The sequence below is a fragment of the Carcharodon carcharias genome (assembly GCF_017639515.1).
Source record: "Carcharodon carcharias isolate sCarCar2 chromosome 36 unlocalized genomic scaffold, sCarCar2.pri SUPER_36_unloc_2, whole genome shotgun sequence".
Classification (NCBI taxonomy): domain Eukaryota; kingdom Metazoa; phylum Chordata; class Chondrichthyes; order Lamniformes; family Lamnidae; genus Carcharodon; species Carcharodon carcharias.
The window spans coordinates 998462-1022484 of NW_024470737.1; the positions used below are offsets into that span (position 1 = coordinate 998462).

General features: G+C 55.9%; 1 protein-coding gene across 4 annotated transcripts in view; it reads right to left on the reverse strand.

Annotated features, from left to right (window-relative positions):
* The window catches only part of LOC121274411 (sorting nexin-27-like), a 91553-nt gene that overhangs the window by 39713 nt on the left and 27817 nt on the right, over positions 1-24023 (reverse strand). For all 4 annotated transcript variants that reach the window (XM_041181719.1, XM_041181718.1, XM_041181721.1 and 1 more), the window contains exons 8-9: positions 19497-19586; positions 18755-18904 (exon numbers count right to left, since the gene is read on the reverse strand). In XM_041181719.1, coding sequence (XP_041037653.1) covers positions 18755-18904; positions 19497-19586 — 240 coding nt within the window. The remainder of the gene's footprint in view (positions 1-18754; positions 18905-19496; positions 19587-24023) is intronic.

The window sequence follows — 24023 nt, forward strand, 5'->3', positions numbered from 1 at the left end:
CCCTGTCACTGTTGTACTAACCTCCACCTCCCTCCCTGTCACCGTTACACTAACCTCCACCTCCCTCCCTGTCACCGTTGTACTAACCTCCACCTCCCTCCCTGTCACCGTTACACTAACCTCCAGCTCCCTCCCTGTCCCCGTTACACTAACCTCCAGCTCCCTCCCTGTCACCGGTACACTAACCTCCAGCTCCCTCCCTGTCACCGTTACACTAACCTCCAGCTCCCTCCCTGTCACCGTTGTACTAACCTCCACCTCCCTTCCTGTCACCGTTGTACTAACCTCCAGCTCCCTCCCTGTCACCGTTACACTAACCTCCAGCTCCCTCCCTGTCACCGTTACACTAACCTCCAGCTCCCTCGCTGACACCGTTATACTAACCTCCACCTCCCTTCCTGTCACCGTTACACTAACCTCCAGCTCCCTCCCTGTCACCGTTACACTAACCTCCAGCTCCCTCCTGTCACCGTTACACTAACCTCCAGCTCCCTCCCTGTCACCGTTACACTAACCTCCAGCTCCCTCGCTGACACCGTTATACTAACCTCCACCTCCCTCCCTGTCACCGTTACAGTAACCTCCACCTCCCTTCCTGTCACCGTTACACTAACCTCCAGCTCCCACCCTGTCACCTTTGTACTAAACTCCAGCTCCCTCCTGGTCACCGTTAAAATAACCTCCAGCTCCCTCCCTGTCACCGTTACGCTAACCTCCAGCTCTCTCCCTGACACCGTTACACTAACCTCCAGCTCCCTCCCTGTCACCGTTAAACTAACCTCCAGCTCCCTCCCTGTCACCATTGTACTAACCTCCAGCTCCCCCCCTGTCACCGTTAAACTAACCTCCAGCTCCCTCCCTGTCACCGTTACACTAACCTCCAGCTCCCTCCCTGTCCCCGTTACTCTAACCTCCAGCTCCCTCCCTGTCACCGGTACAATAATCTCCAGCTCCCTCCTGTCACCGTTACACTAACCTCCAGCTCCCTCCCTGTCACCGGTACACTAAGCTCCAGCTCCCTCCTGTCACCGTTACACTAACCTCCAGCTCCCTCCCAGTCACCGTTACACTAACCTCCAGCTCCCTCCCTGTCACCGTTACACTAACCTCCAGCTCCCTCCCTGTCATCGTTACACTAACCTCCAGATCCCTCCCTGTCACCGTTACACTAACCTCCAGCTCCCTCCCTGTCACCGTTACACTAACCTCCAGCTCCCTCCCTGTCACCTTTACACTAACCTCCACCTCCCTCCCTGTCACCGTTACACTAACCTCCAGCTCCCTCCCTATCACCGTGGTACAAACATCCACCTCCCTCCCTGTCACCGTTACACTAACCTCCAGCTCCCTCCCTGTCACCGTTACACTAACCTCCAGCTCCCTCCCTGTCACCGTTAAACTAACCTCCAGCTCCCTCCCTGTCACCGTGGTACTAACCTCCACCTCCCTCCCTGTCACCGTTGTACTAAACTCCAGCTCCTTCCCTGTCACCGTTACACTAACCTCCACCTCCCTCCCTGTCACCGTGGTACTAACCTCCATCTCCCTCCCTGTCACCGTTGTACTAAACTCCAGCTCCTTCCCTGTCACAATTACACTAACCTCCACCTCCCTCCCAGTCACTGTTACACTAACCTCCAGCTCCCTCCCTGTCACCGTGGTACTAACCTCCACCTCCCTACCTGTCACCGTTACACTAACCTCCACCTCCCTCCCTGTCACCGTGGTACAAACGTCCACCTCCCTCACTGTCACCGTGGCACTAACCTCCATCTCCCTCCCTGTTACCGTGGTACTAATCTCCAGCTCCCTCCCTGTCACCGTTACACTAACCTCCAGCTCCCTCCCTGTCACCGTTACACTAACCTCCAGGTCCCTCCCTGTCACCGATACACTAACCTCCACCTCCCTCCCTGTCACCGTTACACTAACCTCCAGCTCCCTCACTGTCACTGTTACAACAACCACCAGCTCCCTCCCTGTCACCGTTACACTAACCTCCAGCTCCCTCCCTGTCACCATTACACTAACCTCCACCTCCCTCCCTGTCAACGTTGTACTAACCTCCAGCTCCCTCCCTGTCATCGATACACTAAACTCCAGGTCCCGCCCTGTCACCGTTACACTAACCTCCACCTCCCTCCCTGTCACCGTTGTACTAACCTCCACCTCCCTCCCTGTCACCGTTGTACTAACCTCCACCTCCCTCCCTGTCACCGTTACACTAACTCCCAACTCCCTCGCTGTCAACGTTACACTAACCTCCAGCGCCCTCCCTGTCACCGTTACACTAACCTCCACCTCCCTCCCTGTCACCGTTGTACTAACCTCCAGCTCCCTCCCTGTCACCGTTACACTAACCTCCAGCTCCCTCCCTGTCACCGTTGTACTAACCTCCAGCTCCCTCCCTGTCACCGTTACACTAACCTCCACCTCCCTCCCTGTCACCGTTGTACTAACCTCCAGCTCCCTCACTGTCACCATTACACTAACCTCCAGCGCCCTCCCTGTCACCGTTGTACTAACCTCCAGCTCCCTCCCTGTCACCGTTACACTAACCTCCAGCTCCCTCCCTGTCACCGTTACACTAAACTCCAGCTCCCTCCCTGTCACCGTTACACTAACCTCCACCTCCATCCCTGTCACCGTTGTACTAACCTCCACCTCCCTTCCTGTCACCGTTGTACTAACCTCCAGCTCCCTCGCTGACACCGTTACACTAACCTCCACCTCCCTCCCTGACACCGTTACAGTAACCTCCACCTCCCTTCCTGTCACCGTTGTACTAACCCCCACCTCCCTCACTGTCACCGTTACACTAACCTCCAGCTCCCACCCTGTCACCTTTGTACAAAACTCCAGCTCCCTCCTGGTCACCGTTAAAATAACCTCCAGCTCCCTCCCTGTCACCGTTACGCTAACCTCCAGCTCTCTCCCTGACACCGTTACACTAACCTCCAGCTCCCTCCCTGTCACCGTTAAACTAACCTCCAGCTCCCTCCCTGTCACCATTGTACTAACCTCCAGCTCCCCCCCTGTCACCGTTAAACTAACCTCCAGCTCCCTCCCTGTCACCGGTACACTAATCTCCAGCTCCCTCCTGTCACCGTTACACTAACCTCCAGCTCCCTCCCTGTCACCGGTACACTAAGCTCCAGCTCCCTCCCAGTCACCGTTACACTAACCTCCAGCTCCCTCCCAGTCACCGTTACACTAACCTCCAGCTCCCTCCCTGTCACCGTTACACTAACCTCCAGCTCCCTCCCAGTCACCGTTACACTAACCTCCAGCTCCCTCCCTGTCATCGTTACACTAACCTCCAGCTCCCTCCCTGTCACCTTTACACTAACCTCCAACTCCCTCCCTGTCACCGTTACACTAACCTCCAGCTCCCTCCCTATCACCGTGGTACAAACATCCACCTCCCTCCCTGTCACCGTTACACTAACCTCCAGCTCCCTCCCTGTCACCGTTACACTAACCTCCAGCTCCCTCCCTGTCACCGTTACACTAACCTCCAGCTCCCTCCCTGTCACCGTTACACTAACCTCCAGCTCCCTCCCAGTCACCGTTACACTAACCTCCAGCTCCCTCCCTGTCACCGTTACACTAACCTCCAGCTCCCTCCCAGTCACCGTTACACTAACCTCCAGCTCCCTCCCTGTCACCGTTACACTAACCTCCAGCTCCCTCCCTGTCACCGTTACACTAACCCCCACCTCCCTCCCTGTCACCGTTACACTAACCTCCAGCTCCCTCCCTGTCACCGTTACACTAACCTCCATCTCCCTCCCTGTCACCGTTACAATAACCCCCACCTCCCTCCCTGTCACCGTTACACTAACCCCCACCTCCCTCCCTGTCACCGATCCACTAACCTCCACCTCCCTCCCTGTCACCATGGTACTAACATCCACCTCCCTCCCTGTCACCGTTACACTAACCCCCACCTCCCTCCCTGTCAACGTTACACTAACCTCCACCTCACTACCTGTCACCATTACACTAACCTCCAGCTCCCTACCTGTCACCGTTACACTAACCTCCAGCTCCCTCCCTGTTACCATTGTACTAACGCCCACCTCCCACCCTGCCACCGTGGTACTAACCTCCAGCTCCCTCCCTGTCACCGTTACACTAACCTCCACCTCACTCACTGTCACCGTTACACTAACCTCCAGCTCCCTCCCTGTCTCCGTTACACTAACCTCCAGCTCCCTCCCTGACACCGTTAGACTAACCTCCAGCTCACTCCCTGTCACCGTTACACTAACCTCCACCTCCCTCCCTGTCACCGTTACACTAACCTCCACCTCCCTCCCTGTCACCGTGGTACTAACCTCCAGCTCCTTCCCTGTCACCGTTACACTCACCTCCACCTCCCTCCCTGTCACCGTTACACTAACCCCCACCTCCCTCCCTGTCAACGTTACACTAATCTCCAGCTCCCTCCCTGTCACCGTTACACTAACCTCCAGCTCCATCCCTGACACCGTTAGACTAACCTCCAGCTCACTCCCTGTCACCGTTTCACTAACCTCCACCTCCCTCCCTGTCACCGTTACACTAACCTCCACCTCCCTCCCTGTCACCGTGGTACTAACCTCCAGCTCCTTCCCTGTCACCGTTACACTAACCTCCACCTCCCTCCCTGTCACCGTTACACTAACCTCCAGTTCCCTCCCTGTCACCATTACACTAACCTCCGGCTCCCTCCCTGTCACCGTTACACTAACCTCCACCTCCCTCCCTGTCACCGTTGTACTAACCCCCACCTCCCACCCTGTCACCGTGGTACTAACCTCCAGCTCCCTCCCTGTCACCATTACACTAACCTCCAGCTCCCTCCCTGTCACCGTTACACTAACCTCCAGCTCCCTCCCTGTCACCGTTACACTAACCTCCAGCTCCCTCCCTGTCACCGTTACACTAACCTCCAGCTCCCTCCCTGTCACCGTTACACTAAGCTCCAGCTCCCTCCCAGTCACCGTTACACTAACCTCCAGATCCCTCCCTGTCACCGTTACACTAACCTCCAGCTCCCTCCCTGTCACCGTTACACTAACCTCCAGCTCCCTCCCAGTCACCGTTACACTAACCTCCAGCTCCCTCCCTGTCATCGTTACACTAACCTCCAGATCCCTCCCTGTCACCGTTACACTAACCTCCAGCTCCCTCCCTGTCACCTTTACACTAACCTCCAACTCCCTCCCTGTCACCGTTACACTAACCTCCAGCTCCCTCCCTATCACCGTGGTACAAACATCCACCTCCCTCCCTGTCACCGTTACACTAACCTCCAGCTCCCTCCCTGTCACCGTTACACTAACCTCCAGCTCCCTCCCTGTCACCGTTAAACTAACCTCCAGCTCCCTCCCTGTCACCGTGGTACTAACCTCCACCTCCCTCCCTGTCACCGTTGTACTAAACTCCAGCTCCTTCCCTGTCACCGTTACACTAACCTCCACCTCCCTCCCTGTCACCGTGGTACTAACCTCCATCTCCCTCCCTGTCACCGTTGTACTAAACTCCAGCTCCTTCCCTGTCACAATTACACTAACTTCCACCTCCCTCCCAGTCACTGTTACACTAACCTCCAGCTCCCTCCCTGTCACCGTGGTACTAACCTCCACCTCCCTACCTGTCACCGTTACACTAACCTCCACCTCCCTCCCTGTCACCGTGGTACAAACGTCCACCTCCCTCACTGTCACCGTGGCACTAACCTCCATCTCCCTCCCTGTTACCGTGGTACTAATCTCCAGCTCCCTCCCTGTCACCGTTACACTAACCTCCAGCTCCCTCCCTGTCACCGTTACACTAACCTCCAGCTCTCTCGCTGCCACCGTTACACTAACCTCCAGCTCCCTCCCTGTCACCGTTACACTAACCTCCAGCTCCCTCCCTGTCACCGTTACACTAATCTCCAGCTCCCTCCCTGCCACCGTTACACTAATCTCCAGCTCCATCCCTGTCACCGTTACACTAACCTCCAGCTCCCTCCCTGTCACCGTTACACTAACCTCCAGCTCTCTCGCTGCCACCGTTACACTAACCTCCAGCTCCCTCCCTGTCACCGTTACACTAACCTCCAGGTCCCTCCCTGTCACCGATACACTAACCTCCACCTCCCTCCCTGTCACCGTTACACTAACCTCCAGCTCCCTCACTGTCACTGTTACAACAACCTCCAGCTCCCTCCCTGTCACCGTTACACTAACCTCCAGCTCCCTCCCTGTCACCATTACACTAACCTCCACCTCCCTCCCTGTCAACGTTGTACTAACCTCCAGCTCCCTCCCTGTCATCGATACACTAAACTCCAGGTCCCGCCCTGTCACCGTTACACTAACCTCCACCTCCCTCCCTGTCACCGTTGAACTAACCTCCACCTCCCTCCCTGTCACCGTTGTACTAACCTCCACCTCCCTCCCTGTCACCGTTACACTAACTCCCAACTCCCTCGCTGTCAACGTTACACTAACCTCCAGCGCCCTCCCTGTCACCGTTACACTAACCTCCACCTCCCTCCCTGTCACCGTTGTACTAACCTCCAGCTCCCTCCCTGTCACCGTTACACTAACCTCCAGCTCCCTCCCTGTCACCGTTGTACTAACCTCCAGCTCCCTCCCTGTCACCGTTACACTAACCTCCACCTCCCTCCCTGTCACCGTTGTACTAACCTCCAGCTCCCTCACTGTCACCATTACACTAACCTCCAGCGCCCTCCCTGTCACCGTTGTACTAACCTCCAGCTCCCTCCCTGTCACCGTTACACTAACCTCCAGCTCCCTCCCTGTCACCGTTACACTAAACTCCAGCTCCCTCCCTGTCACCGTTACACTAACCTCCACCTCCATCCCTGTCACCGTTGTACTAACCTCCACCTCCCTTCCTGTCACCGTTGTACTAACCTCCAGCTCCCTCGCTGACACCGTTACACTAACCTCCACCTCCCTCCCTGACACCGTTACAGTAACCTCCACCTCCCTTCCTGTCACCGTTGTACTAACCCCCACCTCCCTCACTGTCACCGTTACACTAACCTCCAGCTCCCTCCCTGTCACCTTTGTACTAAACTCCAGCTCCCTCCCGGTCACCGTTAAAATAACCTCCAGCTCCCTCCCTGTCACCGTTACGCTGACCTCCAGCTCTCTCCCTGTCACCGTTACACTAACCTCCAGCTCCCTCCCTTTCACCGTTACACTAACCTCCAGCTCCCTCCCTTTCACCGTTACACTAACCTCCAGCTCCCTCCCTGTCACCATTGTACTAACCTCCAGCTCCCTCCCTGTCACCGTTACACTAACCTCCAGCTCCCTCCCTGTCACCGGTACACTAATCTCCAGCTCCCTCCTGTCACCGTTACACTAACCTCCAGCTCCCTCCCTGTCACCGGTACACTAACCTCCAGCTCCGTCCCTGTCACCGTTACACTAACCTCCAGCTCCGTCCCTGTCACCGTTACACTAACCTCCAGCTCCCTCCATGTCACCGTTACACTAACCTCCAGCTCCCTCCCTGTCACCGTTACACTAACCTCCAGCTCCCTCCCTGTCACCGTTACACTAACCTCCAGCTCCCTCGCTGTCACCGTTACACTAAACTCCACCTCCCTCCCTGTCACCGTGGTACTAACCTCCACCTCCCTCCCTGTCACCGTTGTACTAAACTCCAGCTCCTTCCCTGTCACAATTACACTAACCTCCACCTCCCTCCCAGTCACTGTTACACTAACCTCCAGCTCCCTCCCTGTCACCGTGGTACTAACCTCCACCTCCCTCCCTGTCACCGTGGTACTAACGTCCACCTCCCTCACTGTCACCGTGGCATTAACCTCCATCTCCCTCCCTGTTACCGTGGTACTAATCTCCAGCTCGCTCCCTGTCACCGTTACACTAACCTCCAGCTCGCTCCCTGTCACCGTTACGCTAACCTCCAGCTCCCTCGCTGCCACCGTTACACTAACCTCCAGCTCCCTCCCTGTCACCGTTACACTAACCTCCAGGTCCCTCCCTGTCACCTTTACACTAACCTCCACCTCCCTCCCTGTCACCGTTACACTAACCTCCAACTCCCTCCCTATCACTGTGGTACAAATATCCACCTCCCTCCCTGTCACCGTTACACTAACCTCCAGCTCCCTCCCTGTCACCGTTACACTAACCTCCAGCTCCCTCCCTGTCACCGTTACACTAACCTCCAGCTCCCTCCCTGTCACCGTTACACTAACCTGCACCTCCCTCCCGGTCACCGTTACACTAACCTCCAGCTCCCTCCCTGTCACCGTTACACTAACCTCCAGCTCCCTCCCTGTCACGGTTACACTAACCTCCAGCTCCCTCCCTGTCACGGTTACACTAACCTCCCCCCTCCCTCCCCGTCACCGTTACACTAACCTCCAGCTCCATCCTTATCACTGTGGTAAAAACATCCACCTCCCTCCCTGTCACCGTTACACTAACCTCCAACTCCCTCCCTGTCACCGTGGTACTAACCTCCACCGCCCACCCTGTCACCGTTACACTAACCTCCAGCTCCCTCCCTGTCACCGTGGTTCTAACCTCCAGCTCCCTCCCTATCACCGTTACACTAACCTCCACCTCCCTCCCTGTCACCGTTACACTAACCTCCAGCTCCTTCCCTGTCACCGTTACACTAACCTCCAGCTCCCTCCCTGTCACCGTTACACTAAACTCCAGCTCCATCACTGTCACCGTTACACTAACCTCCAGCTCCCTCCCTGTCACCGTTACACTAACCTCCACCGCCCACCCTGTCACCGTTACACTAACCTCCAGCTCCCTCCCTGTCACGGTTACACTAACCTCCCCCCTCCCTCCCTGTCACCGTTACACTAACCTCCAGCTCCATCCTTATCACCGTGGTAAAAACATCCACCTCCCTCCCTGTCACCGTTACACTAACCTCCAACTCCCTCCCTGTCACCGTGGTACTAACCTCCACCGCCCACCCTGTCACCGTTACACTAACCTCCAGCTCCCTCCCTGTCACCGTGGTTCTAACCTCCAGCTCCCTCCCTGTCACCGTTACACTAACCTCCATCTCCCTCCCTGTCACGGTTACACTAACCACCACCTCCCTCCCTGTCACCGTTACACTAACCTCCACCTCCCTCCCTGTCACCATGGTACTAACATCCACCTCCCTCCCTGTCACCGTTACACTAACCCCCACCTCCCTCCCTTTCAACGTTACACTAACCTCCAGCTCCCTCCCTGTCACCGTTACACTAACCTCCACCTCACTACCTGTCACCATTACACTAACCTCCAGCTCCCTACCTGTCACCGTTACACTAACCTCCAGCTCCCTCCCTGTTACCATTGTACTAACGCCCACCTCCCACCCTGCCACCGTGGTACTAACCTCCAGCTCCCTCCCTGTCACCGTTACACTAACCTCCACCTCCCTCCCTGTCACCGTTACACTAACCTCCACCTCCCTCCCTGTCACCGTTACACTAACCTCCACCTCACTCCCTGTCACCGTTACACTAACCTCCAGCTCCCTCCCTGTCTCCGTTACACTAACCTCCAGCTCCCTCCCTGTCTCCGTTACACTAACCTCCAGCTCCCTCCTTGTCACCGTTACACTAACCCCCACCTCTCACCCTGTCACAGTTACACTAACCTCCACCTCCCTCCCTGTCACCATTGTACTAACCCCCACCTCCCACCCTGTCACCGTGGTACTAACCTCCAGCTCCATCCCTGTCACCGTTACACTAACCTCCACCTCCCTCCCTGTCTCCGTTACACTAACCTCCAGCTCCCTGTCTGTCACCGTTACACTAACCTCCAGCTCCATCCCTGTCACCGTTACACTAACCTGCAGCTCACTCCCTGTCACCGTTACACTAACCTCCAGCTCCCTCCCTGTCACCGTTACACTAACCTCCACCTCCCTCCCTGTCACCGTTACACTAACCTCCACCTCCCTCCCTGTCACCGTGGTACTAACCTCCAGCTCCTTCCCTGTCACCGTTACACTAACCTCCACCTCCCTCCCTATCACCGTTACACTAACCCCCACCTCCCTCCTTGTCAACGTTACACTAATCTCCAGCTCCCTCCCTGTCACCGTTACACTAACCTCCACCTCACGCCCTGTCACCATTACACTAAGCTCCAGCTCCCTACCTGTCACCGTTACACTAACCTCCAGCTCCCTCCCTGTTGCCATTGTACTAACCCCCACCTCCCACCCTGCCACCGTGGTACTAACCTCCAGCTCCTTCCTTGTCACCGTTACACTAACCTCCACCTCCCTCCCTGTCACCGTTACACTAACCTCCACTTCCCTCCCTGTCACCGTTACACTAACCTCCACCTCACTCCCTGTCACCGTTACACTAACCTCCAGCTCCCTCCCTGTCACGGTTACACTAACCTCCAGCTACTTCCCTGTCACCGTTACACTAACCTCCAGCTCCCTCCCTGTCACCGTTACACTAAACTCCAGCTCCCTCACTGTCACCGTTACACTAACCTCCAGCTCCCTCCCTGTCACCGTTACACTAACCTCCACCGCCCACCTTGTCACCGTTACACTAACCTCCAGCTCCCTCCCTGTCACGGTTACACTAACCTCCCCCCTCCCTCCCTGTCACCGTTACACTAACCTCCAGCTCCATCCTTATCACCGTGGTACAAACATCCACCTCCCTCCCTGTCACCGTTACACTAACCTCCAACTCCCTCCCTGTCACCGTGGTACTAACCTCCAGCTCCCTCCCTGTCACCGTGGTACTAATCTCCAGCTCCCTCCCTGTCACCGTTACACTAACCTCCAGCTCCCTCCCTGTCACCGTGGTACTAATCTCCAGCTCCCTCCCTGTCACCGTTACACTAACCCCCACCTCCCTCCCTGTCACCGTTACACTAACCTCCAGCTCCCTCCCTGTCACCGTTACACTAACCTCCACCTCCCTCCCTGTCACCGTTACACTAACCCCCACCTCCCTCCCTGTCACCATTACACTAACCTCCAGCTCCCTCCCTGTCACCGTTACACTAACCTCCAGCTCCCTCCCTGTCACCGTGGTACTAACCTCCAGCTCCCTCCCTGTCACCGTTACACTAACCTCTAGCTCCCTCCCTGTCACCGTTACACTAACCTCCACCTCCCTCCCTGTCACCGTTACACGAACCTCCACCTCCCTCCCTGTCACCGTTACACTAACCTCCACCTCCCTCCCTGTCACCGTTACACTAACCTCCAGCTCCCTCCCTGTCACCGTTACACTAACCTCCAGCTCCCTCCCTGTCACTGTTACACTAACCTCCACCTCCCTCCCTGTCACCGTTACACTAACCTCCAGTTCCCTCCCTGTCACCGTTACACTAACCTCCAGCTCCCTCCCTGTCACCGTTACACTAACCTCCAGCTCCCTCCCTGTCACCGTGGTACTAAACTCCAGCTCCCTCCCTGTCACCGTTACACTAACCTCCAGCTCCCTCCCTGTCACCGTTACACTAACCTCCACCTCCCTCCCTGTCACCGTTACACTAACCTCCACCTCCCTCCCTGTCACCGTTACACTAACCTCCACCTCCCTCCCTGTCACCGTTACACTAACCTCCAGTTCCCTCCCTGTCACCGTTACACTAACCTCCAGCTCCCTCCCTGTCACCGTTACACTAACCCCCACTTCCCTCCCTGTCACCGTTACACTAACCTCCAGCTCCCTCCCTGTCACCGTTACACTAACCTCCAGCTCCCTCCCTGTCACCGTTACACTAACCCCAACCTCCCTTCCTGTCACCGTTACACTAACCCCAACCTCCCTCCCTGTCACCGTTACACTAACCTCCAGCTCCCTCCCTGTCACCGTAACACTAACCTCCAGCTCCCTCCCTGTCACCATTGTACTAACCCCCACCTCCCACCCTGTCACCGTGGTACTAACCTCCAGCTCCATCCCTGTCACCATTACACTAACCTCCACCAACCTCCCTGTCACCCTTACAATAACCTCCAGCTCCCTCCCTGTCACCGTTACACTAACCTCCAGCTCCCTCCCTGACACCGTGGTACTAACCTCTAGCTTCCACCCTGTCACCGTTACACTCACCTCCAGCTCCCTCCCTGTCACCTTTACACTAACCTGCACCTCCCTCCCGGTCACCGGTACACTAACCTCCAGCTCCCTCCCTGTCACCGTTACACTAACCTCCAGCTCCCTCAATGTCACCGTTACACTAACCTCCAGCTCCCACCCTGTCACCGTTACACTAACCTCCAGCTCCTTCCCTGTCACCGTTACACTAACCTCCAGCTCCCTCCCTGTCACCGTTACACTAAACTCCAGCTCCCTCACTGTCACCGTTACACTAACCTCCAGCTCCCTCCCTGTCACCGTTACACTAACCTCCACCGCCCACCCTGTCACCGTTACACTAACCTCCAGCTCACTCCCTGTCACCGTTGCACTAACCTCCACCTCCCTCCCTGTCACGGTTACACTAACCACCACCTCCCACCCTGTCATCGTTACACTAACCTCCACCTCCCTCCCTGTCACCGTTACACTAAGCTCCAGCTCCCTCCCTGTCACCGTTACACTAACCTCCAGCTCCCTCCCTGTCACCGTTACACTAACCTCCAGCTCCCTCCCTGTCACCGTTACACTAACCTCCAGCTCCCTCCCTGTCACCGTGGTACTAACCCCCACCTCCCTCCCTGTCACCGTTACACTAACCTCCAGCTCCCTCCCTGTCACCGTTACACTAACCCCCACCTCCCTCCCTGTCAACGTTACACTAACCTCCAGCTCCCTCCCTGTCACCGTTACACTAACCTCCACCTCACTACCTGTCACCATTACACTAACCTCCAGCTCCCTACCTGTCACCATTACACTAACCTCCAGCTCACTCCCTGTTACCATTGTACTAACGCCCACCTCCCACCCTGCCACCGTTACACTAACCTCCAGCTCCCTCCCTGTCTCCGTTACACTAACCTCCAGCTCCCTCCCTGTCACCGTTACACTAACCTCCAGCTCCCTCCCTGTCACCGTTACACTAACCTCCAGCTCCCTCCCTGTCACCGTTACACTAACCTCCAGCTCCCTCCCTGTCACCGTTACACTAACCTCCAGCTCCCTCCCTGTCACCGTTACACTAACCCCCACCTCCCTCCCTGTCAACGTTACACTAACCTCCAGCTCCCTCCCTGTCACCGTGGTACTAACCTCCAGCTCCTTCCCTGTCACCGTTACACTAACCTCCAGCTCCCTCCCTGTCCCCGTTACACTAACCTCCACCTCCCTCCCTGTCTCCGTTGTACTAACCCCAACCTCCCAACCTGTCACAGTGGTACTAACCTCCAGCTCCATCCCTGTCACCGTTACACTAACCTCCACCTCCCTCCCTGTCAACGTTACACTAACCTCCACCTCCCTCCCTGTCACCATTACACTAACCTCCACCAACCTCCCTGTCACCATTACACTAACCTCCACCAACCTCCCTGTCACCGTTACACTAACCTCCACCTCCCTCCCTGTCACGGTTACACTAACCTCCAGCTCCCTCCCTGTCACCGTTACACTAACATCCAGCTCCCTCCCTGTCACCGTTACACTAACCTCCAGCTCCCTCCCTGTCACCGTGGTACTAACCTCCAGCTCCCTCCCTATCACCGTTACACTAACCTCCAGCTCCCTCCCTGTCACCGTTACACTAACCTCCAGCTCTCTCCCTGTCACCGTTACACTAACCTCCACCTCCCTCCCTGTCACCGTTACACTAACCTCCACCTCCCTCCCTGTCACCGTTACACTAACCTCCAGCTCCCTCCCTGTCACCGTTACACTAACCTCCAGCTCGCTCCCTGTCACCGTTATACTAACCTCCAGCTCCCTCCCTGTCACCGTTGCACTAACCTCCACCTCCCTCCCTGTCACCGTTACACTAACCTCCAGTTCCCTCCCTGTCACCGTTACACTAACCTCCAGTTCCCTCCCTGTCACCGTTACACTAACCTCCAGCTCCCTCCCTGTCACCGTTACACTAACCCCCACCTCCCTCCCTGTCACCGTTACACTAACCTCCAGCTCCCTCCCCGTCACCGTTACACTAACCTCCAGCTCCCTCCCTGTCACCGTTACAATAACCCCCACCTCCCTCCCTGTCACCGTTACACTAACCCCCACCTCCCTCCCTGTCACCGTTACATTAACGTCCAGCTCCCTCCCTGTCACCGTTACACTAACCTCCAGCTCCCTCCCTGTCACAGGTACACTAACCCCCACCTCCCTCACTGTCACCGTTGTACTAACCCCCACCTACCACCCTGTCACCGTGGTACTAACCTCCAGCTCCATCCCTGTCACCGTTACACTAACCTCCAGCTCCCTCCCTGTCACCGTTACACTAACCTCCAGCTCCCTCCCTGTCACCGTTACACTAACCCCCACCTCCCTCCCTGTCACCGTTACACTAACCTCCAGCTCCCTCCCTGTCACCGTTACACTAACCTCCATCTCCCTCCCTGTCACCGTTACAATAACCCCCACCTCCCTCCCTGTCACCGTTACACTAACCCCCACCTCCCTCCCTGTCACCGATCCACTAACCTCCACCTCCCTCCCTGTCACCATGGTACTAACATCCACCTCCCTCCCTGTCACCGTTACACTAACCCCCACCTCCCTCCCTGTCAACGTTACACTAACCTCCACCTCACTACCTGTCACCATTACACTAACCTCCAGCTCCCTACCTGTCACCGTTACACTAACCTCCAGCTCCCTCCCTGTTACCATTGTACTAACGCCCACCTCCCACCCTGCCACCGTGGTACTAACCTCCAGCTCCCTCCCTGTCACCGTTACACTAACCTCCACCTCACTCACTGTCACCGTTACACTAACCTCCAGCTCCCTCCCTGTCTCCGTTACACTAACCTCCAGCTCCCTCCCTGACACCGTTAGACTAACCTCCAGCTCACTCCCTGTCACCGTTACACTAACCTCCACCTCCCTCCCTGTCACCGTTACACTAACCTCCACCTCCCTCCCTGTCACCGTGGTACTAACCTCCAGCTCCTTCCCTGTCACCGTTACACTCACCTCCACCTCCCTCCCTGTCACCGTTACACTAACCCCCACCTCCCTCCCTGTCAACGTTACACTAATCTCCAGCTCCCTCCCTGTCACCGTTACACTAACCTCCAGCTCCCTCCTTGTCACCGTTACACTAACCCCCACCTCCCACCCTGTCACAGTTACACTAACCTCCACCTCCCTCCCTGTCACCATTGTACTAACCTCCACCTCCCACCCTGTCACCGTGGTACTAACCTCCAGCTCCATCCCTGTCACCGTTACACTAACCTCCACCTCCCACCCTGTCTCCGTTACACTAACCTCCAGCTCCCTGTCTGTCACCGTTACACTAACCTCCAGCTCCATCCCTGACACCGTTAGACTAACCTCCAGCTCACTCCCTGTCACCGTTTCACTAACCTCCACCTCCCTCCCTGTCACCGTTACACTAACCTCCACCTCCCTCCCTGTCACCGTGGTACTAACCTCCAGCTCCTTCCCTGTCACCGTTACACTAACCTCCACCTCCCTCCCTGTCACCGTTACACTAACCTCCAGTTCCCTCCCTGTCACCATTACACTAACCTCCGGCTCCCTCCCTGTCACCATTACACTAACCTCCACCTCCCTCCCTGTCACCGTTGTACTAACCCCCACCTCCCACCCTGTCACCGTGGTACTAACCTCCAGCTCCATCCCTGTCACCATTACACTAACCTCCAGCTCCCTCCCTGTCACCGTGGTACTAACCTCCAGCTCCATCCCTGTCACCGTTGCACTAACCTCCACCTCCCTCCCTGTCACCGTTACACTAACCTCCAGCTCCCTCCCTGTCACCGATACACTAACCCCCACCTCCCTCCCTGTCACCATTACACTAACCTCCAGCTCCATCCCTGTCACCGTTGCACTAACCTCCACCTCCCTCCCTGTCACCGTTACACTAACCTCCAGCTCCCTCCCTGTCACCGTTACACTAACCTCCAGCTCCCTCCGTCACCGTTACACTAACCTCCAGCTCCCTCCCTGTCACCGTTACACTAACCTCCACCTCCCTCCCTGTCACCGTTACCCTAACCTCCACCTCCCACCCTGTCACCGTTACACTAACCTCCAGCTCCTTCCTGTCACCGTTGTACTAACCGCCACCTCCCTCACTGTCACCGTTACACTAAACTCCACCTCCCTCCGTGTCACCGTTACACTAACCTCCAGCTCCCTCCCTGTCACCGTTACACTAACCTCCAGCTCCCTCCCTGTCACCGTTACACTAACCTCCACCTCCCTCCTTGTCACCGTTACACTAACCTCCACCTCCCTCCCTGTCACCGTTACACTAACCTCCAGCTCCCTCCCTGTCACCGTGGTACTAACCCCCACCTCCCTCCCTGTCACCATTACACTAACCTCCAGCTCCCTCCCTGTCACCGTTACACTAACCTCCAGCACCTTCCCTGTCACCGTTACCCTAACCTCCACCTCCCACCCTGTCACCGTTACACTAACCTCCAGCTCCTTCCTGTCACCGTTGTACTAACCACCACCTCCCTCACTGTCACCGTTACACTAACCTCCAGCTCCCTCCTTGTCACCGTTACACTAACCTCCAGCTCCCTCCCTGTCACCGTTACACTAACCTCCAGCTCCTTCCATGTCACCGTTACCCTAACCTCCACCTCCCACCCTGTCACCGTTACACTAACCTCCAGCTCCTTCCTGTCACCGTTGTACTAACCGCCACCTCCCTCACTGTCACCGTTACACTAACCTCCAGCTCCCTCCTTGTCACTGTTACACTAACCTCCAGCTCCCTCCCTGTCACCGTTACACTAACCTCCAGCTCCCTCCCTGTCACCGTGGTACTAACACCCACCTCCCTCCCTGTCAACGTTACACTAACCTCCACCTCCCTCCCTGTCACCGTTACACTAACCTCCAGCTCCCTCCCTGTCTCCGTTACACTAACCTCCAGCTCCCTCCCTGTCACCGTTACACTAACCTCCAGCTCCCTCCCTGTCACCGTTACACTAACCTCCAGCTCCCTCCCTGTCACTGTTACACTAACCCCCACCTCCCACCCTGTCACAGTTACACTAACCTCCACCTCCCTCCCTGTCACCAATGTACTAACCCCCACCTCCCACCCTGTCACCGTGGTACTAACCTCCAGCTCCATCCCTGTCACCGTTACACTAACCTCCACCTCCCTCCCTGTCTCCGTTACACTAACCTCCAGCTCCCTGTCTGTCACCGTTACACTAACCTCCAGCTCACTCCCTGTCACCGTTACACTAACCTCCAGCTCACTCCCTGTCACCGTTACACTAACCTCCAGCTCCTTCCCTGTCACCGTTACCCTAACCCCCACCTCCCACCCTGTCACCGTTACACTAACCTCCAGCTCCTTCCTGTCACCGTTGTACTAACCGCCACCTCCCTCACTGTCACCGTTACACTAACCTCCAGCTCCCTCCCTGTCACCGTTACACTAACCTCCAGCTCCCTCCCTGTCACCGTTACACTAACCTCCAGCTCCCTCCCTGTCACCGTGGTACTAACCTCCAGCTCCCTCCTGTCACCGTTACACTAACCTCCAGCTCCCTCCCTGTCACCGTTACACTAACCTCCAGCTCCCTCCCTGTCACCGTTACACTAACCTCCACCTCCCTCCCTGTCACCGTGGTACTAACCCCCACCTCCCTCCCTGTCAACGTTACACTAACCTCCACCTCCCTCCCTGTCACCGTTACACTAACCTCCACCTCCCTCCCTGCCACCGTTACACTAACCTCCAGCTCCCTCCCTGTCACCGTTACACTAACCTCCTGCTCCCTCCCTGTCACTGTTACACTAACCTCCACCTCCCTCCCTGTCACCGTTACACTAACCTCCACCTCCCTCCCTGTCACCGTTACACTAACCTCCAGCTCCCTCCCTGTCACTGTTACACTAACCTCCAGCTCCCTCCCTGTCACCGTTACTCTAACCTCCAGCTCCCTCCCTGTCACCGTTACACTAACCTCCAGCTCCCTCCCTGTCACCGTTACACTAACCTCCAGCTCCCTCCTGTCACCGTTACACTAACCTCCAGCTCCCTCCCTGTCACTGTTACACTAACCTCCAGCTCCCTCCCTGTCACCGTTACTCTAACCTCCAGCTCCCTCCCTGTCACCGTTACACTAACCTCCAGCTCCCTCCCTGTCACCGTTACACTAACCTCCAGCTCCCTCCTGTCACCGTTACACTAACCTCCAGCTCCCTCCCTGTCTCCGTTACACTAACCTCCAGCTCCCTCCCTGTCACCGTTACACTAACCTCCACCTCCCTCCCTGTCACCGTTACACTAACCTCCAGCTCCCTCCCTGTCACCGTTACACTAACCTCCAGCTCCCTCCCTGTCACCGTTACTCTAACCTCCAGCTCCCTCCCTGTCACCGTTACACTAACCTCCAGCTCCCTCCCTGTCACCGTTACACTAACCTCCAGCTCCCTCCCTGTCATTGTGGTACTAACCTCCAGCTCCCTCCCTGTCATCGTTACTCTAACCTCCAGCTCCCTCCCTGTCACCGTTACACTAACCTCCAGCTCCCTCCCTGTCACCGTTACACTAACCTCCAGCTCCCTCCCTGTCATTGTGGTACTAACCTCCAGCTCCCTCCCTGTCACCGTGGTACTAACCTCCAGCTCGCCGTCCTCAGTGCAGGCGTGGAGTTTAAAGTGCTTGATGCTGATGGCGGTGATCACGTGACCTCTCCGCCTGGAGTCACACGCGCAGTGAGGGAACGCAATCTCGCTGTAGCCCCTGCACGTCCGGGCCATGTTGAGGTACTGTGGAGGAATGGGAGCAGGGTCAATCGGGGAGGCTGGACTGGTAACCCGGTTCCCCAGGCTGAATGCCCTGGAGGACACGGGTTCAAATCCCACCCCGGCCGCTGGTGGAATTTAAATTCGATGAATAAATCTGGGAATATAAAGCGAGTCTCAGTGACGGTGACCATGACGACCATCATCGATTGTCATAAAAACCCCATCTGGGTCACTAATGCCCCCTTTTTAAGGAGGGAAATCTGCCCCCCTTACCCGGTCTGGCCTACACGTGAATTCAGACCCACAGCCACGTGGTCGCCTCTTAACTGCACCCCCCCCACCCCCCCCCCGAAATGGCCGAGCGAGGCCCTCAGTTCCAGGGGGCAATTAGGGACAGGCAACAAATGCTGGTCTCGGCCAGGACGCCCACATCCCCGTGAAAGAACCAAGACGCCGGTGCAGAGAATCCCACCCACCCTCATGTGAATGACGGCCGGTCAGCCAATGGCACCCGCTGAATGCCAACCAACACCAGGTCTCGCCGATCCCAGCGGCAAGAGTGGATGGGCATCTTTAAAGCGCCCATGGGGGTACCCCTGCCCATGCCACTTACCATGACCATTTTCCGCTGCTGTGCCAGCTTCTGCAGCTGGTAGGCCTTCTCCCCGGCCTTGATGAGGCCTCGCTTCACATCTTCCACCGCCTTGACGGAGACAGGGAGTTGGGGGGGGGGGGAGGGAGTAGAAACACAAAATGGCTGGTCAGGAATCAGAGGTTCCGTTGGGGTAAAACTCTACAAATATCTAACGGCGAGCAACTTAAAAACCCCCACAGCCCAGGAGGAGGCCATTCAGCCCGTCAGTCCCCGTGCCGGCTCTTTGAAAGATCTATCCAATTAGTTCCCACCCTACCCCCACCCCCCCTCCCCCCACCAATATCCCTGCAAAAGTTTCCCCTTCCAAGTATTTATCCGATTCCGCCCCCCCACCTTTTGAAAGTTCCTGTTGAATCTGCTCCCACCGCCCTTTTAGGCAGCGCCTTCCACAACTCGCTGTGGGACAGAAGCAGGCCCTGAATCGGAATCGGAGGCGATGGCATAGTGTTACTGTCACTGTGCAGTGGTCACTCCTACCGATACTGTCATGGACAGATGTATCTGTGACAGGCAGGTTGGTGAGGATGAGGTTAAGTATGTTTCTCCCTCTTGTTGGTTCCCTCACCACCTGCTGCAGACCCAGTCTAGCAGCTATGTCCTTTAGGACTCGGCCAGCTCGGTCAGTAGTGGTGCTACCAAGACTCTCTTGGTGATGGACACTGAAGCCCCCCACCCGGAGTACATTCTGTGCCCTTAATTAGCGTAAATGCTCTGGGGACCCAGGTTCAAATCCCACCACAGCAGGTGGTGCAATTTGAATTCAATAAACATCTGGAATAAAAAGTCTGACAATGACCATGAAACCATTGTCGATTGTTGTAAAAACCCATCTGGGTCACTAATGCCCTTTAGGAAAGGAAATCTGCCCTCCTTACCTGGTCTGGCCTACACGTGACTCCAGACCCACAGTAGGAATGAAACCGGACAGACCACCCGGCATCGACCTGGGCACCGGAAACAACAACGGCAAACTCAGCCCTGTCAACCCTGCAAACTCCTCCTTACTAACATCTGGGGGCTAGTGCCAGAATTGGGAGAGCTGTCTCACAGACTAGTCAAGCAACAGCCTGACATAGTCATCCTCACAGAATCATATCTTACAGATAACGTCCCAGACACCACCATCACCATCCCTGGGTATGTCCTGTCCCACCAGCAGGACAGACCCAGCAGAGGTGGTGACACAGGGGTATAGAGTCAGGAGGGGGTTGCCCTGGGAGTTCTCAACATCAACTCCGGACCCCATGAAGTCTCATGGCATCAGGTCAAACATGGGCAAGGAAACTTCCTGCTGATGACCACGTACCACCCTCCCTCAGCTGATAAATCCGTGCTCCTCCATGTTGAACACCACTTGGAGGAAGCACCGAGGGTGACAAGGGCACAGAATGTACTGCGGGTGGGGGACTTCAATGTCCATCACCAAGAGAGTCTCGGTAGCATCGCTACTGACCGAGCTGGCCAAGTCCTAAAGGACATAGCTGCTAGACTGGGTCTGCAGCAGGTGGTGAGGGAACCAACAACAGGGAGAAACATACTTAACCTCATCCTCACCAACCTGCCTGTCACAGATACATCTGTCCATGACAGTATCGGTAGGAGTGACCACCGCACAGTCATTGTGGAGACAAAGTCCCACCTTCACACTGAGGATACCCTCCATCGTGTTGTGTGGCACTATCACTGTACTAAATGGGATAGATTTCAAACAGATCTAGCAACTCAAGACTGGGCATCCATGAGGTGCTGTGGGCCATCAGCAGCAGCAGAATTGTACTCGAACACAATCTGTAACCTCATGGCGCCGGCATATCCCCCACTCTACCATTACCATCAAGACAGGGGATCAACCCTGGTTCAATGAAGAGTGCAGGAGGGTATGTCAGGAGCAGCTCCAGGCATACCTAAAAATGAGGTGTCAGCCTGGTGAAGCTATAACACAGGACTACTTGTGTGCCAAACAGCATAAGCAGCAAGTGATAGACAGAGCTAAGCGATCCCACAACCAACGGATCAGATCTAAGCTCTGCAGTCCTGCCACATCCAGTCGTGAATGGTGGTGGACAATTAAACAACTCACAGGAGGAGAAGGCTCCACAAATATCCCCATCCTCAATGATGGGAGAGTCCAGCACATCAGTACAAAAGATAAGGCTGAAGCATTCGCTACAATCTTCAGCCAGAAGTGCCGAGTGGATGATCCATCTCAGCCTCCTCCGGAGGTCCCCAGCATTACAGATACCAGTCTTCAGCCAATTTGATTCATTCCACGTGATATCAAGAAATGGCTGAAGGCACTAGAGATACTGCAAAGGCTATGAGCCCTGACAATATTCTGGCAACAGGACTGAAGACTTGTGCTCCAGAACTTGCTGTGCCCCTAGCCAAGCTATTCCAGTACAGCTACAACACTGGCATCTACCCGGCTATGTGGAGAATTGCCCAGGTATGTCTGTACACAAAAAGCAGAACAAATCCAACCCGGCCAATTACTGCCCCATCAGTCTACTCTCCATCATCAGTAGAGTGCTGGAAGGGGTCATCAACAGTGCTATCAAGCGGCACTTGCTTAGCAATAACCTGCTCACTGATGCCCAGTTTGGGTTCTGCCAGGGTCACTCAGCTCCTGACCCCATTACAGCCTTGGTTCAAACATGGACAAAAGGGCTGAACTCCTGAGGTGAGGTGAGAGTGACTGCCCTTGACATCGAGGCAGCATTTGACCGAGTGTGGCATCAAGGAGCCCCAGCAAAACTGGAGTCAATGGGAATCAGGGGGAAAACTCTCCACTGGTTGGAGTCATACCCAGCACAAAGGAAGATGGTTGTGGTTGTTGGAGGTCAGTCATCTCAGCTCCAGGACATCACTGCAGGAGTTCCTCAGGGTAGTGTCCTCAGCCCAACCATCTTCAGCTGCTTCATCAATGACCTTCCTTCCATCATAAGGTCAGAAGTGGGGATGTTCACTGATGGTTGCACAATGTTCAGCACCATTCACAACTCCTCAGATACTGAAGTAGTCCATGTCCAAATGCAGCAAGACCTGGACAATATCCAGGCTTGGGCTGACAAGTGGCAAGTAACATTCACACCACACAAGTGCCAGGCAATGACCATCTCCAACAAGAGAGAATCCAACCATCGCCCCTTGACATTCAATGGCATCACCATCACTGAATCCCCCACTATCAACATCCTGGGGGTTACCATTGACCAGAAACTAAACTGGACCAGCCATATAAATACTGTGGCTACAAGAGTACGTCAGAGGCTGGGAATCCTGCGGCGAGTAACTCACCTCCTGACTCCCCAAAGCCTGTCCACCATCTACAAGGCACAAGTCAGGAGTGGGATGGAATACTCCCCACTTGCCTGGATGAGTGCAGCTCCCACAACACTCAAGAAGCTCGACACCATCCAGGACAAAGCAGCCCCGCTTGAGCGGCACCCCATCCACAAACATTCACTCCCTCCACCACCGACGCACAGTAGCAGCAGTGTGTGTACCATCTACAAGATGCACTGCAGCAACTCACCAAGGCTCCTTAGACAGCACCTTCCAAACCCACGACCGCTACCATCTAGAAGGACAACGGCAGCAGACACTTGGGGAACACCATCACCTGGAAGTTCCCCTCCAAGCCACTCACCATCCTGACTTGGAAATATATCGGCCGTTCCTTCACTGTCGCTGGGTCCAAATCCTGGAACTCCCTCCCTAACAGCACGGTGGGTGTACCTACACCACAGGGACTGCAGCGGCTCAAGAAGGCGGCTCACCCACCACCTTCTCAAGGGGGCAATTAGGGATGGGCAATAAACGCTGGGCCCAGCCAGTGACGCCCACATCCTGTGAATGAACGAGAAAAAAAACTGGGGCCTAACCCTGGATTTATGAAGGTTCATGTGTCACGGACAAGACCTGTATTTGTTGAGGAAAGCTTTCTTCTTGACCCGCTGCAGTCCACGTTGTGTAGGTACTTCTAGACGGTAGTGGTCGTGGATTTGGAAGATGCTGTCAAAGTACTAACTGAGCTATTCGAATTAACTAGGTACCCATGGGCATGGGGAGCGCAGACACTCAAAGGAGGTGAGAGTTGGGGTGTGGGGGGTTTATGTTCTCGATCTCTGATTGTCCACTTTGGTGTCACACGTAGACAGGGCTGGGGGTGGCAGTCATGAAGCCTCTCTCTGATCATCATGCAGCTGGCAGCACCTCCTCCGCTGAGCTCACGTCCGGAGTTGGGCACCCGACTGTACCTGCGCTCCCAACCAGCACCTCCAAGGGGACTGGTAAGGAACAGGCCCCAGGCATTCCACTCGCAACCTGCACCTGGAACAGTGCCCACATGTCCAGCCAGAGTTCCCACACCACATCGTGACCCACTGACCAAGCCTTCTCCAACAACTCCTGAGCAGGTAGGGGTCATCTTTGAACCCTAACAGCCAAAGGGAAGCAAATAGTATGTCGACCTTCATCACAAGG